The following is a 16,053-nucleotide window of genomic DNA, read 5'->3' as shown; positions in this document are numbered from 1 at the left end:
TATGGTGTTTTGGTATGCAAATAATATATTTTGAGTTATACTTTTAACATGGTCCAACGGCCTTACAGCTAAGCGATTTCTTCCAGGTTCTAATTAAAGTAAAACGAATTGTGAAAGAGTTTAAGAGTGCGCAACTTAATAATGCAAAAATAATATTATTGATACAAAACAATCATTTAAAAATTATAAAAGAAATTCCAATAATGAAAAAACAATTGTAGATATAAAAAACATAAGTATATCTATTGTATACCCACCAATTTTACTCTATTATGTCACCCGATAGTGTAATAATTAAATACAGGTACAAAAAGGTTCGGTTCGTTGGTCGTTTATTGTGGTCGTTCACCATAGTAAATAAATATTTATATATTATATACTTAATGGTATAATTTACCAATAAACAATTATTATTGTTCTGTGTTGCCTTACACTTCCTCGTACTATTGTTTGTTGTGTTGCCTTACACTTCCTCGGAAAATTTCAACTATCCTTCTGTGCATTACTTAAAGTGGTTATGAAAAATAAACTTTACCTAATTTGAATTTATTAAGAACCTATTCGAATTTTCAATGCCGCACTATGATATGACGAATGCATTTCCGCACAGAGTACTCGCTCTAAAAGCCTTAACCCACCAAACCCCTCCCACCAATCACGTCACTGTTGGGGTAATTTGTGGTCGCGTAGGCATTCTACCCAGAGAAAAGTAAAAGGAATCTTGAATTACTGACCACTGTAATTACCCTACTCGGCCTAGAACGTATTGTTACGTTCTAAATCTAACACAGGAATCTCTATAGTTCGATGCCCACTGCATACTATAGAAACTCTACCGTGCCCGCCACGTACGGTTTAAGCACTCGCCCGGTAACGTACAACCCTACCAAAGGCCGAGAATAATTTAAAACTTACTCTCGAACCGGAAATCGAACCCGGTACCCCACACCCACCACGGCCACATACAAAGACCGTCTATGAGCCCCCTATGAATAAGACGATTGAAGAACGTTAACGTCATGCAATCCTTTTTGAATTAGTGTATTTTACATTCTACAATTCAAGATCCACTTAGCCGCTACATATTCTTGAATGCCATAATTCTATAAGCGTGATGAAATGGCATACACGCAACACGACCAACTTTAAATGGAACACCTTTTTTTTTTTTTTTTTTTTTTTTTTTTATTCGAGGTGGAAATGCATTTGCGCATCCCCTGCCCTAGGAAGTTGCAGGGGTATGTGGGACTCGACCCACACCAAAATCTCTGCTATTCAGAGACTGGGTGAACAATACCCACTAAAAACACCTCGACAAATACCTACAAAGCCGCGTTACAGAGGCTCCGGGGTCGCTATCGCATTCTACCGGGACCTCAACGGCATAATACATTTAAAAAGCTTCGGTGCAATACACTACATAGGAGGTAAGAGATGTTAAATGGAACACCTACAAACAGTTTGAAATGTGCTTTTTAATATTTTTCAAGTGGGTAAGGTACATTAACTTTTACCGTATTTTTAACGACCACAGTTATTCAAACAGTTTGTCTTTCTTGTCTTATGTAGGCCATGTGGATTTCCACATGGCCTACATATAGTTATTATATTTATAATAACTACATATAGTTATTATATTTATAATAACTAATATAACGAGTCTCCAAAGCAGCTTCTGTCCAATCATAGATTGGTGGGGACAAAATTCGTGTATTTTGTCTTTATATACTAAGCAGAAGTCTACGTAGATGTTTGTAATGTAGCGCACTAACGACACATAAGAATTTAAATTCTATAGAATTTTCAAATTAAGATTTTTTAAAGTACAATTCAAAGACGATAACAGATGGACAGGAGGCTTATCTGATGTTAAATGTTACTGCCGTCCATAGACATTCGCACTACCAGAAGACCCGCAGATGCTCTGCCAGTGATTTAAGAATTGTTGCTCTTTTTTGAAGGACCCTAAGTGGAATTGGTTCAGAAACACTTCAGTGCGTAGTTGATAATAATATATAAATAAACAAGGAATAAACATTGACATGCCTAATTATAACATGGCCCCAAGAAACCATGACATTAAAACATACTCATTATTAGATTACTATAACTAATTTCTATCTTTTTCATCTTAAATATATCACTTTGTAACAGGCACAACGAAGTTTATTTTATTCAGTAACATATCAAGATCTTTCTCGGGTACCACCCTAACAAAGTAATAAAAGTCGATACATTTCATTAGCGTAGTATTTTATACGGTGTAGTGTCTCTGGGGAGACGGTTTTTTATTTCCGCGGAAGGTTTATTACATTAATTACAATTTGTGATAGTCTGCCATGCCTATGAGCTTTCCTTTTAAAATAATTTAGTATGTATAAAATAAAGGTTGTAGAAATATTCACTCTTCTGTTGTATGTTTAGTTATTAGTTTGTGTCATGAACACATTAATGTCTTCCTTCTAAGAAAATAAATTAATAAAATGATTACACTTTTACATATTTATTTGTGATCGTAGTCAAAATGTACGTAAATTTCAGCATTCTTAAGTCATAATAGCTCATCAAAAGCAATTGTAGATTTAGATATCCGACTAAATTGTTAAGGAATTCGAAGTAAATATAAGTAAGTAATAAGTTATTAAATAAAACAAATAAGTAATGGATATTTATAAAAATAACTACAATAAAGTAAAACATTGTAATAATTGAAATGAAACTAAACTAAATCATAATTCTGTGTTCAATGAATTAAGGATCACACCAAATCGGTTTTTTGGTAAAAATTACGACATATATAAATTGTTTAAACCCCAAAACTAAAAAACCATTAAAAACAAAATCTAAACCCAAGTTAATAATTTTAGAAAACTTAACCCTTAGGAAGTTGCAAAATTTGATATGACACAAGAATACAATTTATAAATCAATAACGTCCAATACAAGGCAATACCGTCTGTGTCTATCTTCTTCCACTATTCTTAATATAAAATATACTTTTTGAACTTAATAAAATTTATTTTATATTATTAAGAGAATTTCTTATAAAGCGTATAGAATTGCAAAAAAATAAAGTCAGTTTCCAGCTTCATCTCTCCTTTTGTACCTATTAGCTCAAAGCTTTCAAAACTCGAATGTCGAACACATTATTTGCAAACAATACTTGACCATACAGAAACTGGAATAAACTTGCTAACAACACAATAATAAGTCAAAATTCAAATAGTTTTCGAGTTGAGGCAGAATCCTGCCTTCACAATGGCATTGTTCCATTGTTATATCAAGTTCATGGCCGTAGTTATAATTCTTTCGACATTCGAGAAAATTCTGTGAAATTCATTACTTTTCGCGTAATTGGGCACGTTGTGGATGTGGATATGGGTACGTGTATAAATAAAAAAAACAACTGTTTTTAATGTCGATAATTTTGTGTAAGAGTCCCTTTTAATCTCAGTTTTGAATGCTGGACGTTTGGAAATTAGTAATAAAATAATATAGTAGTTTAGAGAAAACACTTTTTAACGGATTAAAGTTATGTATTATTGTAAACTTATAATTATTTAAACATCACAATCGCATGCTTTACAGCGTGCGAAACGTTGGTTTAATTTAAATTATGTTTAAATAATTATAAGTTTACAATAATACATAACTTTAATCCGTTAAAAAAGTGTTTTCTTTAAATATGTAAAAGTTATGTTAATAAAAGACAATACTAATATAGTAGTTTCATATAATAATATAAGTGTGCAATTTAAATTTAGAAACTTCACTTAACGAGTTTGACATAATGATGCTATTATCACAGTACAATATTTGCCGAATTTACAGTCGATCCTCTCTTTATTTGGCTCAAATTTCCAGGGAATCAATCTTTCTAAACGGAATTCAAACCCTATATCCCTAGCGTTATACTTACACAATACATAGTTTTAAACTCGTATACAATATGAAATGTATGAAAGAGTTCAGGTAATATTGAATAATACCAAAATCCCAGAGACATTCGTAAAATTTCAGTTTAATATAAAAGAAAATATTATATTTAAGATAAAAAATTTGGGAATTTGAATCAAAGTATTCGTATAACATTAATTAATGATGTTTCTCTGGAGAATTTTCTTTTCTAATTGTAGAAACATTTTAACGAGCGAGTCTTTTGAGGGCAGAATTATTTACTGAATAACTTAAAACCTTTGTTAATGGTACTCATTTTTGTCGATATTTTAATATAAAAGACAACAAGAATACATGTTTCTTTAGGATTTTAGTACGCTTAGGCATATACTTACATTAAATAGATTGTTTAAATATTTTATATTGACATATACTTCACAGAAGAATTGTATGAATCAGTATGTGAATTTAACTTTAGACACCTATTTTTTGAATTATAATATATAAATAAAACGTTTTATAACTATTTTAAATGCAATATATTACTGGCTATGCTTTCATTCGCCTAACGGTATATTACTAAACGGGAGACTATAGCCAATATTATTGCATCAAACAGTATGTAAAATAAAACAAATAAATTTATCTTTTCTTACTTTATTGAAATGATTATTCATAATATAATTATATACTTTTAATCCATTGTGGACTGTAAGAGATAGGTGATGAGCTAATCAGATGATAGATTTTGAATAATTGTAAAATAAATGTTTGCAATACAATTCCAAAGATTACAAATACGTACGATACTTTTACCTAGTACGTCTTGCCACATTTACTGTTTAATATATTAATTTAATATTAAAAAAGTAACATAAAACTATTTCAGTAAATAATACGGAATTCTTTAATTACTCGATTATTATTTATCGTATATTCACTGTATTTTATACAGCTCAGTATATTTTGGTAATTATTTTTGAGATAGAGCGCATACTGTAAGGAATCTTGTTTGTCAACAAGTGAGAGCTTTTGTTAAGCCAAAACTATTATGCATGAGCCCACATTCTGGATACAACCACGAACCCCTTTCAAAATAGTTCCGGCCGCCTATTACACTGTATTTCAAGTATTTCTATGACACAGGTTAACAATTAAATATCTTGAGGAAATTTTGAATTCCTATCAAAAAGGAATCAGTATTTTATTTCATACTAGCTGACACGACGATAACTTTTTCACACCTTTTAACGAACGAACGCTGCCGAACGCCGATTGTGCCTCTTTGTTGCTCGTTTCGCGCTCTCGCTTGCACCTCAAGCCTTAGAAGAAACGCCTTAGAGCGAGGTAATGCCGCATGCGTCATATTTTATCATGCGTGCAGCCGGATCCATCGAATTATAAGACGTTGTCATGTCAAAACTTCGCAATAATAATTTATCTTGCCTACACTTCGGTGTAATTGCGTCCATCGAGAGTTTCATCCCTTTTATAAAGATAATATAGCAGAACACTGTCTGAGGATCTCGTAAAATATAGAGGTAGGGAGACGAATGCCCAAGCGTCGACATTATTTTATGCTTACATACCTATTGTATACAATAAACGCTTGTGAGAAACAATGTTGCAGTTTTTTAAGTCCATTAATTACTACATACGAATTAAGTGACCATTATACTATATTCCACATGGCATCTTAAGTAATTAATAGTTAACTGATAATTAAAACAAAGATTGGTCCGCTATCAGCATAAGGCATTGTAAAATAGGAGCATGCACTAACATTGTCGTGGGAACAGCATACATAGCACACATACATACATAGTCGAAAGAACTAACAAGAATTCAAGTTCGACCAGTCACCACAAGTAGCACCCGTTTTCGAGTATCTCATGTCTCTTGGTTGTCGATAATTATAGATTCGTTCAGAAATTTGAGTATCATTGCTATTGTATGAGGTTCGTACTCTTTGGTCTGTTAAAAAAAAATAAGAGAAAATATTTGCATAGATCTATTATGATAACATACTTATATATAAATCTTTCTTCTTTATAAAACACAAAAACTACTGGGCCCATTTCGAAAATTGTTTCACTAATACAATGCTCGACCGTAACATATTCGAGTATTATTTCTTAAATTTTAATTATAGTCCAATGGTGACAAGCACAGATTTCTAGTTACTAATGCTTCCATGGGACCATTTTGCTTATTCATCTTATGGAACAGTGACTTAAGTCATTTAAGACCTTCGGGGCCTCAGAAATCCATAAGAATATTAAAATGTAATACAAAATATGATTTGAAAAATATGCATTTCATATGGGACGTTTAACCGAGAAGTCTGGACGTCAAATCAAGTTCCAAACATGATATGATTAAAAAAAAAATCGTTATTGTTTTTCAAATAAACAGACAGTAGACGTCAATATTAAAATGTTGACAATTTTTGCATATAAAATACGCACCATTGTCTGCAACTCATCTTCGACACACTCTAAACCGGGTGCGTTTGAACTGCGCTTGGAATGGTCACGCTTAAATTTTCATATTTATTATATAAGATTAAAACCGTATGAAACGTTGTGTCATTGATCATTGTGAGATTTTCTCAAAATATACAAGTGGATAAAAAAACTAATTATATACGTATCGTTTAAGGTTTAGTTCTAAGGATTCAAGGAACAAATAAATTGAGAACAAAAACCTCATAAACCACATAAATCACAGTAAAACTCACAAAGTCGATCATTCTTTTAATTTGGGTGACTAAGCTTGCCCTCCTGACCTCCTTACGGTCTATTGTTACATTTCCTTGACCGGTTCACCCTTATTACTAGGCAATAAGGTCGAAAAAACTAACCATTGTTAAACCTCTTTTGTTATACGGTGTATTAATATTTTCACACCTGTATTGTTCTTTAGAATATGTTAAAAAATATAAAAGCTTATTCTGAATGTTTCTGTTTGTATAAAGCTCAGTTTTTGTGATTGTGCTTATTAGTGTGCTTCAAAAAGCTTGTATTTAAATTTGATTTTGGCCTCTTGGGATCTCTATGAATTATGATTTTATTATCTTAAGGATACTCCCCTATAACATATGAAATGTGCATCACAAAAACAAATACTTATTTAATATAACTTATCTGGTTGTTGTAAGATTTTGAAAACTAGAATATAGTTTTATGTCTTAGTTTGAAGCCATTTATATTTTAAGTATATAATTAAGTAAGACCAGTAATTAAAGTAGTCTTACTGACAAAATACTTAATAGAACAGTATAAAGTAAACGTGTAATAAAGTGAAGGAGAAAGCAATCTTCATAGACATACAATGTTCCATAGGTAAACTGCCGAATTTAAGTCATCTCTTTCTGTCAGCTTGTCAATATATCTATATGTCCTGTTATATACGTCAGTGTCGCAATTTTATTATTTTCTTATTAAATATATAAATACCCTAAATTTCTAGGTGCTGTATTAAATTATAGTGTCCGTAGTTTTGATATGATCTTTATTAGTATAAGTTAGCCTGTGAGATAGATTATAACTTTTATGTAACATTTACCATGCAACCTACAGATAACATTCGCTTCTCAATATTTTTTTCTCCATACAAACCTTCCTCAGAATTCATAAACATATATAAATTTAAAAAAACCCTTGAATTGGTCCACTCGAGTTTTGCACTTAGAAGCAAATGTTGCGATTCATTTTTATTTATTATGTAACACAGCATTCATTCTTTCCTCAATAGAAATATTAGGTTCTTTTCATAAAAACCTAGGTTATAAATCGAGGTTGCTAGATATTATCTCTCCCTGAGCTTGAAAGATCAAATACAATAACGCGACAGACACATCCATTTAGTGTTCCATGTCTTGTAAAAAATATATCATTTTCTATCACTCTTTTGGAACTCTACGGGTGTTTAAGGGAACACAAATGTACTTAAATATTGCAATTGGGCTCAGTAGACGAATTGTAATTAAAGTTGTAGGGAAAATATATTCAAGTTGTTAGACTTAATATTTTTAATTTTATTAGATAACATTAGATTTCATTCTATTATAAATTTTAAATTTAGAAGAATACGTTGGTATTAAAAATATAAATAGTGTGATTAGATAATAATTATGAGAGCCACCTGCATTTATAGTAATAATTATGCGACAACTCCAATAATTGAGTGTGTCCAAAGAAAAAGTTGTCGAGGGTAGTATTGAATACAATGTTAAAATTTAACTCACGGTTATATTAGCAACTAATGATAGAACAACAATAGCGTTTCGTAAAGCTAATTTAAGCGATCGATCAACGAAGCTTATTCCTGTCGCCTTTGCCTAATTTTATTTGTGTTATTCGTCACGATTAGTCTGAAGATTGATGTCCACTTTAAGACACCAATTTACGTGTAAGTTTGTTAACAGCCTCATTGAATAATCTTGGTCTTGGGTCCAGATGTAAGAACAAATGCATTTTGATGTAAGCTTTTGGATTGTAAATCTGTCGATGTTGCATCGTGACATCCCTCTTTAAAATGTTATCGAATTTATTTGTTCTATATGTGTTCATAAACGTGTGCTTCATCTTCAGCAGTCAGTGTCAATTTTAAATTAAAACTGTAGTTAAACGCATTTTGTTCCGGTGGCAGGTGTCGAAATTATTGAGTAGATAAAATTTAAGAAAATGTTATCAAGTTCGCATACATTAATTAATTTAAGTAAAGTTATATGTCCCGTTATTCCACGGTTATTATTAACTTAACACGTAAATAGTGGAAATAACTACATACCAAGTTCGGATCCACAGACGCGCGGTATGATTTCCAAAATGGCGGAGCAAGAGGCATCTTCGAAGCAGAGTTGTCGCGCCAGCAAACAGTTGAGTATCGCCATGGTGCCTTTTATACCCGGCCCTGAAAAAATACAATTTTATAATTTTCTTACAAAAATATATTATTTTAATAACATCATGTTATTAAATCCATATTTTTTTTAAGATTGAAATTTTCGACTAAGAGAAAATAAATTTAATCAAATTATTCTGGTAACCATTTCTATCGTCTCTTGTTTAAGTTACAGTCGATATGACAGTAACGTATAAAGATTTATATTAACCAAAATATTTACCAAAACGATTACGAAGTGATAATAAATAGGTGTCCTGACGGCTATTAATCAAATTTGACAGCCTTTTATGGAAAGATAAATGTTTACGGGTCGTAGCAGTAACTGGTAATAGAATATATATATTATACCAATATTATATATATATATATATATATATATATATAATATTGGTTAAACTACGTGTGATAAAATTAAAAAAATTATCTGTAGATGAGTTTCTAAATACTTATAATAGTTAACTTACTTTATGGTCGTTGTAACCGCTGTACTCAGAGTTATTAATAAAGCGATCAATACAAATTAAACCATTTAGTAGAGACGCAAACTCAAATTTATTCCTTAACTAATTGGGAATCAAATTTCAAAAATGCTTTTCAAGACAATTTAATGGACAGGTCTAACAGAATGTATAATAATTAACCGACAAATTATCGTCTATTATCTATGTACTTGTATCGTATCAATACGTTAAATTACAATAATGTCTGTTTCAAGGATAGTAAGGTCAGACGGGCGATTAGACGTAGCAGAAGGTAATTAAGGTATACTTGAATAAGTAACATACGTGAGCCTAATAAGAAACTATTGATTAATATTGATTCCCCTGTTTGGTAATTATGTTATAACTAATATTAACGTAACGTGATACTTCTAATAAAGGCTTTTTGAAGTATCAATATTCCATTATGGAATAATAATAATAACAAACGTGGGAAGTATGTTGGCGTTTATTAAATAAACGCATTTTTAAGTATCTTCTTATCGAAACACTTGTAATATAATGTCAACACAACAATATGGTTATAAACATTGAAACACTGAAAAGGTATACAAATCAACTTATACAATATATATAAAAGAAGGTTTTAGTGGCTTAATTCGTAACACATGCATATGAGTATCGATGATTTTTGATTCTAAATTTAAAATATGAATCTTTGTAGATGAATGTATAATGTTATGTAAGTGACATATCCATTCATTTATTACGATATCAGATTGATTTTACTTTTGATCAATTATTATGTAATTTTCTTAATTTATTCCTTGAACTATGAGAAAACTTTTTATGATTTCTTTAGAACTTTTTTTATAGCATAGTTTTTATAGCATAACATAAAATACGTTTATTATTGAACATAAGATAATCAGGTATCACTTAGTCCACATCATTAAATTAAATTTAAGGCATAAAAGCGAACAGTCTACGGGGTAGCATAGAAAAGTTCTAGATGTAGCTACTAACAAGGTAGGCTAAGTGAAAAACGGGACCACGTCGAATAACCTGGATTGAAAATAGCGGACTTGACTAATTCACGAAAGGATCAATAGTCGTAGGCTTGTTCTATTTTGATAGATTTATTTTAGGTAACGGGTGTTTTTTCTGGATTTCGAGATTAACTTTCAATGCAAGCTCGACTGAATGGTTGGAATGTAAATGTTTTTAAATAATTTAATATGATAAATAATTTTTTTTTAAATGTTTTCGTATATATCCAAAGGAACTTTCTTTCCTATAATTAAAATAAAACCCATCAAAATTATTATAATTCCCGTAAACTATAAATTATTTTTCTTTTATTGCACATTTATTTGTTAACGACGAAGAAACACGTTATGAGGTAAAAGGCAAGACAAGATATAGAGATACTTAGCGTATGTATGACTCACTCATATCAAAACAAAGTATTGAATAAGTAATATTCAACTCTGAACTTTACTCTAACAAGACAGCACGTAAAAAAGAAGAAAATCAGTAACATAAGTGATAAATCAAAAGTGGCGCTTATTTTTTCTCACCCCTTACAATCTTAAAAATGTATACGTGTGTAGCGCAGTGTAAAATACGAAATTCAAATTTAACAAAACAATGTTAAGTCAAGCTAATGCAAAGACCTTGCGGATGGCAGCTAACAAGGGTTATGTACAGGTACTGGCATTCGAAATTTGAATTTGTTCTATAGAACTTAAATTACTTGGTACATGCAGGTTCAATAGGTACTTATACTTTTTAACTGTCTCAAAGGAGGATCTAGGTTGAGTTGAGTTTATATTTTACTAGTTCGTTGAGCTTATTTTTGTAATATTTTGTGCATGGTTATATTGTCTCCAGTGCTATTCAATATATATTACGAAGCCAATATATCAGAGGCCATTGAGGTTGGTTAGAGGTTGGTGTCCCATAACAGTCGCAATACAAACTACACTGTTTTAAAAGCCTCTTCAATGTACGATGAAGATCAAATGCTTGTTAATACAGTTCATGAAACTAGGAAAAGAGACGGTCTGATGAGAAGGTGATGGTCATTTCTAGAAACGAAACGAAAGGACATTGGAACAGGTCCGGTATTTGGGAACTTGGGTTACAAACCAGTGGGATCCTGATCAGGAAAGCAGGCCTCGAATTGAAATTGCTCGACGATCTTTCAACAATATAAAGAAAGCTTTGTGCTGTCTTCACTACTCCGAGTCGCAGTTCTCCTTCGTTACATATCCCCAATTGTTCTGTACGGCTGTGAAGCTTTTACAATGTATAGGTAATAGGCGAAATCCAGGGTAATCGGTTGGTAGAAGGACGAAATCATGACCTCGCAACGTTAGGGAGGGAATGCTTATTGCAGCTGTTGAAGAGTTGTTGCATCTTCAAGACAAGACACGCTTCAAGAGATTGGCGGCTAACCTCCAGTTATGGAGAGGCACTAAACTTTTATAAGAAGATTATATATATATGGCAATGGCAATGTGTAAATCTATTCTTAACAAATATTAATTTCTTAAGATTCATGTCTTCCATTTATCGAGTGACACATAAAATTGCCTCATTAAATGCTTTTAAAATTCATTTAATTTCAACCGACCTTCTTCATATTCGTCTTTCGTGTCATGCTTTTTAATAATTTAATTTTAATAATAAAGAACTTATCATAGTCTTACGTATCGTAATTTTATACCTTTAGGTAGTGAATATTGACTTTTGCTGCAGTTCAGAATTTGTAGTTCAAAATCTCATCAACAGTCAGTGTATACGCTAAGCCTGACGCTGTTATGTGGGATTATAGAATTATCACGTCTGGCTGCGTCTGTCAGGTCACGATTGGATCACAGTTTCTACACCTATACTAAAACCAGCAATTTTCAAATTGACCAAGACCATACATAGATTCAGATCAAAATTTCACTGTTAATTTTCGTTAATCTGGTTCTGATGTTAGTAACTGTTGTGTGAATTCTTAAAAAACATGAAAGCTAATACGATATAAAAATACCACAAGCTAAAATTGTTCACAAGATTCGATTATCAATTTAAATAAATCGGTCGCAAATGTTTTTATTTACTACAACATCCATGGACTGTTTCATAAAGCCTATTAAGTATGAACTATGAACGTATGTAGTGATTTGTCTCACTGAGCACTACTGCGAGCTCCTAGCTTGCCTATTGTCACATGCTAAACTATTCTGTAAATAAAAATAATCTCGTATTACAGACTATACAAGGATTGAGCGTTTATGTGTATTATTTCGACCACATTGCCTTATTATATTATTTCATGTATTATCATATATCTATGATAATACACGAAATTTTCTAGATACTATATATTATATTATAACTCTGAAAGTCCAATGTAGTATTATCTTAACTTATAGCTTTATCTTTCTATAAAAAACTACTATTGAGAATGACGAATACTTTCTCACGATTTTCTTTAACATATCATTTATTACTAACGAAATACACAAAATATTATTAATGATAATCAATAAAGTTAACAATTTTTTAAGGAATAAAATAGATTTTAATTCAGAAATGTGCGTGTTTTCTGGCTGTTACTGGCTCGGGCTCAATTATATGCTGTGTAGCAGAAGTTCCCACTGCACGGCATACATAAAATTTAGTTTTAATAAATAAACACGGTTTCTAACACTTATCGCTAAATTAACTAAGGTTGTAGGCTGGGCTAATTTAAAATCGGTTTCAGCCATTCGTTCATAATTCTATGAAAGGATTCTGAGAATTTTTGCATGTTTTATGCAAGACTTGTAAATTGGAGTTCTGAATATACATACAGCCTGCTTTTAATTGAGTATTGAAAATTCAGTTTGACGAACTGTTGGTATGTTATATCAGTAAGAATATCTTAGTACTTTAGTATAAGTATTGATAATATACAAAGAATATTACACTAATTAATTATATTATATTTATATTGTATAACTATTATATAACTATGTAATTATATTGTGTACTAATATAGATTAGGCCCAGTTTGTCTGACCGCAAACAATCGGTAATAGTGATTTTGAATAAAAAGATCTAACCAATGTTCAAAGTAATAGTAATTCTGATTCTTTGATCATTTTTAAATCATTGAAAAATAGGTGAAATGATTTTTTGATTTGAGGAATAAGTTTTTCCACGACCTATTTCTCTGTACGAGCCAGATGCGCACATAGAAATTCAGTTCTTTGCCAACACTGCACATATTTTGTAAGACATTGTCTAGTTCTCAGCGTATTGTGATTGAGAATCACCGTAAATGTGACGCCATAAACTTTTAAAAAGAAAATACTACAAATTTAGCCGTCTCATTGTTTTCAAGTTGGTAATAAAAAAAATATGAAACGCAATCAAATATTTTAATAAAATAAATCGATAAAAGAATCTTAGAACAGTCTAGTCTCCTTCATCTCCACCTTCCTCTTCTTCATCAAATTCACCTTCTTCCTCAGCAGTAGCGTCTTGATATTGCTGATATTCAGACACTAGATCATTCATGTTACTCTCCGCTTCGGTAAACTCCATTTCATCCATACCTTCACCAGTATACCAATGTAGAAATGCTTTACGTCTGAACATAGCAGTAAACTGCTCAGAAATACGCTTGAACAGCTCCTGGATAGCCGTGGAATTTCCAATGAACGTTGCCGACATTTTCAAGCCTCGAGGCGGAATGTCACAAACGGCTGTCTTAACGTTATTCGGAATCCATTCCACGAAGTAAGAAGAGTTCTTATTTTGAATATTCATCATTTGTTCATCCACCTCTTTCATTGACATACGTCCTCTGAATATAGCAGCAACCGTCAAATACCTTCCGTGGCGTGGATCACAAGCTGCCATCATGTTCTTCGCGTCAAACATTTGCTGTGTCAATTCCGGAACAGTCAAAGCTCTATACTGTTGACTGCCTCTGGATGTTAGAGGGGCAAACCCAGGAATAAAGAAGTGGAGACGAGGGAAAGGTACCATGTTTACAGCTAACTTCCTCAAATCAGCATTTAATTGACCAGGGAACCTGAGACAAGTGGTTACACCAGACATAGTTGCAGATACAAGATGATTCAAGTCACCATACGTGGGGGTCGTTAGTTTTAGGGTTCTGAAACAAATATCATACAGTGCCTCATTGTCAATACAGTAGGATTCATCAGTATTTTCTACCAGTTGATGCACAGATAGAGTTGCGTTGTATGGTTCGACTACTGTATCGGATACTTTTGGTGACGGTACAACACTGAAGGTATTCATGATACGGTCAGGATATTCTTCACGGATCTTTGAAATGAGTAGTGTTCCTAATCCAGCGCCGGTCCCACCACCGAGTGAATGTGTTAGCTGAAAGCCTTGTAGGCAATCACATCCCTCCGCTTCTTTTCTTACAACGTCTAATACAGAATCAACCAATTCTGCACCCTCTGTATAGTGACCCTTGGCCCAGTTATTTCCTGCACCAGATTGTCCGAAGACGAAGTTATCCGGCCGGAAAATTTGCCCAAATGGTCCAGAGCGGACGGAGTCCATCGTGCCAGGTTCCAGATCGACCAAGATAGCTCTGGGCACATATTTGCCTCCGGTTGCCTCGTTGTAGTACACATTAATACGCTCTAACTGAAGGTCGGAATCGCCGTGGTATGTGCCAGTTGGATCAATGCCATGCTCGTCCGATATCACCTCCCAGAACTGGAAACGGACGATTTATGTTACTGCACGGTAGCAACATAATTTCATCTACCTAATATAATTAGGTAGATGAAATTATGTTGCTTTTAAAGCTTTTAAGTGGCTAGAAAATTATTTTCTTTTCTTTTCAGAAAAATATACATACCTTTGCACCAATCTGATTACCACACTGGCCAGCCTGTATATGTACGATTTCCCTCATCTTATTTTATATTAGAACTTAAATAATCTCTCCTTGAAAAAATATTGACCAACTTCACGTCCTCAACCAACTAGACAGACGAAACAATTGCACGAAATGAAAGATTTCAACTCGCATTCCATGTAATTTTAAATAAAAAAAAAAATTAATCTAGCCAACATTGGCATATAAAAACTTTTTCAATTATCTTAATTCAAATAAATTCGATAAGAATTTCAATATTGTATGTGTTTAAATAAAAATAAATGTGTTTTTTGTCACAATTTCTATATTGCGAACCCCGTGCACAAATTGAGTTTCTATGTGCGCATTTAATACTTGTATGTCTTATGGTTTAGATGAGTTATCACCTACCTGCCTATTAAGAAAAAAAATCACCAAACAAATACAGAAATCGGAAGCCCAGACTCTAATGTTGTAGCGACGCTGATTCTTTTTTTAATTTCAACATTATCTAAAAACCTTATGCATTGCCAACAATAAAAAAAATTCGTTCAGATGAAAATGAAATAAAAAACAGAAAGAAGAAAGATTTTTGAAGGTGGGCCTCTATAAGCAATTTACTAATAATAAGCTTTTTTGCGTTTTTCGTCGAATAAAGTTAGTGGGGGTTAGTGCTATATTCGTAAGTGCAAAATCATCGAAATAAATTGTCGATCAGTTGAGCCGTTCATTTGCACTCTTGCGTTAAACGGCGGGCTCCAATCAGAATTTTGGTAAAGGAATTTCACATTTACTGGACCGAATTCGCCCGATTTGTTAATGCTGATTGCGAATCTAATATATCTAAATACTATTATAAAAAGAGAAATTTAAAACTTGTCTTTAGGATCTTACAGCTTGCTTACAATTATGTCT

General features: G+C 32.2%; 2 protein-coding genes across 3 annotated transcripts in view; both read right to left on the bottom strand.

Moving 5' to 3' along the window:
- Nucleotides 1-16,053, bottom strand: part of LOC110998980 — a 129,783-nt gene that overhangs the window by 29,136 nt on the left and 84,594 nt on the right. For both annotated transcript variants that reach the window (XM_045630799.1, XM_045630800.1), the window contains exon 3: nucleotides 8,692-8,814. In XM_045630799.1, the coding sequence (XP_045486755.1) occupies nucleotides 8,692-8,814 (123 nt within the window). The remainder of the gene's footprint in view (nucleotides 1-8,691; nucleotides 8,815-16,053) is intronic.
- LOC110998981 (tubulin beta chain) lies at nucleotides 13,653-15,274 on the bottom strand. The gene is made up of 2 exons (XM_022267810.2): nucleotides 15,139-15,274; nucleotides 13,653-14,993 (listed from the first exon to the last, which is right to left on the bottom strand). Exons 1-2 carry the CDS (start codon nucleotides 15,193-15,195, stop codon nucleotides 13,707-13,709), a joined length of 1,344 nt encoding a protein of 447 aa, XP_022123502.1. The 5' UTR covers nucleotides 15,196-15,274; the 3' UTR covers nucleotides 13,653-13,706.

This window comes from Pieris rapae, chromosome 13 (genome assembly GCF_905147795.1).
Source record: "Pieris rapae chromosome 13, ilPieRapa1.1, whole genome shotgun sequence".
Lineage (NCBI taxonomy): Eukaryota > Metazoa > Arthropoda > Insecta > Lepidoptera > Pieridae > Pieris > Pieris rapae.
This window is presented reverse-complemented; position numbering and strand designations above follow the sequence as displayed.

What these genes read in the sequence shown, in the direction of transcription:
- LOC110998981 (XM_022267810.2), bottom strand. Translation starts at nt 15,195, where the DNA reads ATGAGGGAAATCGTACATATACAGGCTGGCCAGTGTGGTAATCAGATT. An exon ending in GTAATCAGATTGGTGCAAAG is followed by an intron (nt 14,994 to 15,138) that starts GTATGTATATTT and finishes GTCCGTTTCCAG; the next exon opens with TTCTGGGAGGTGATATCGGA.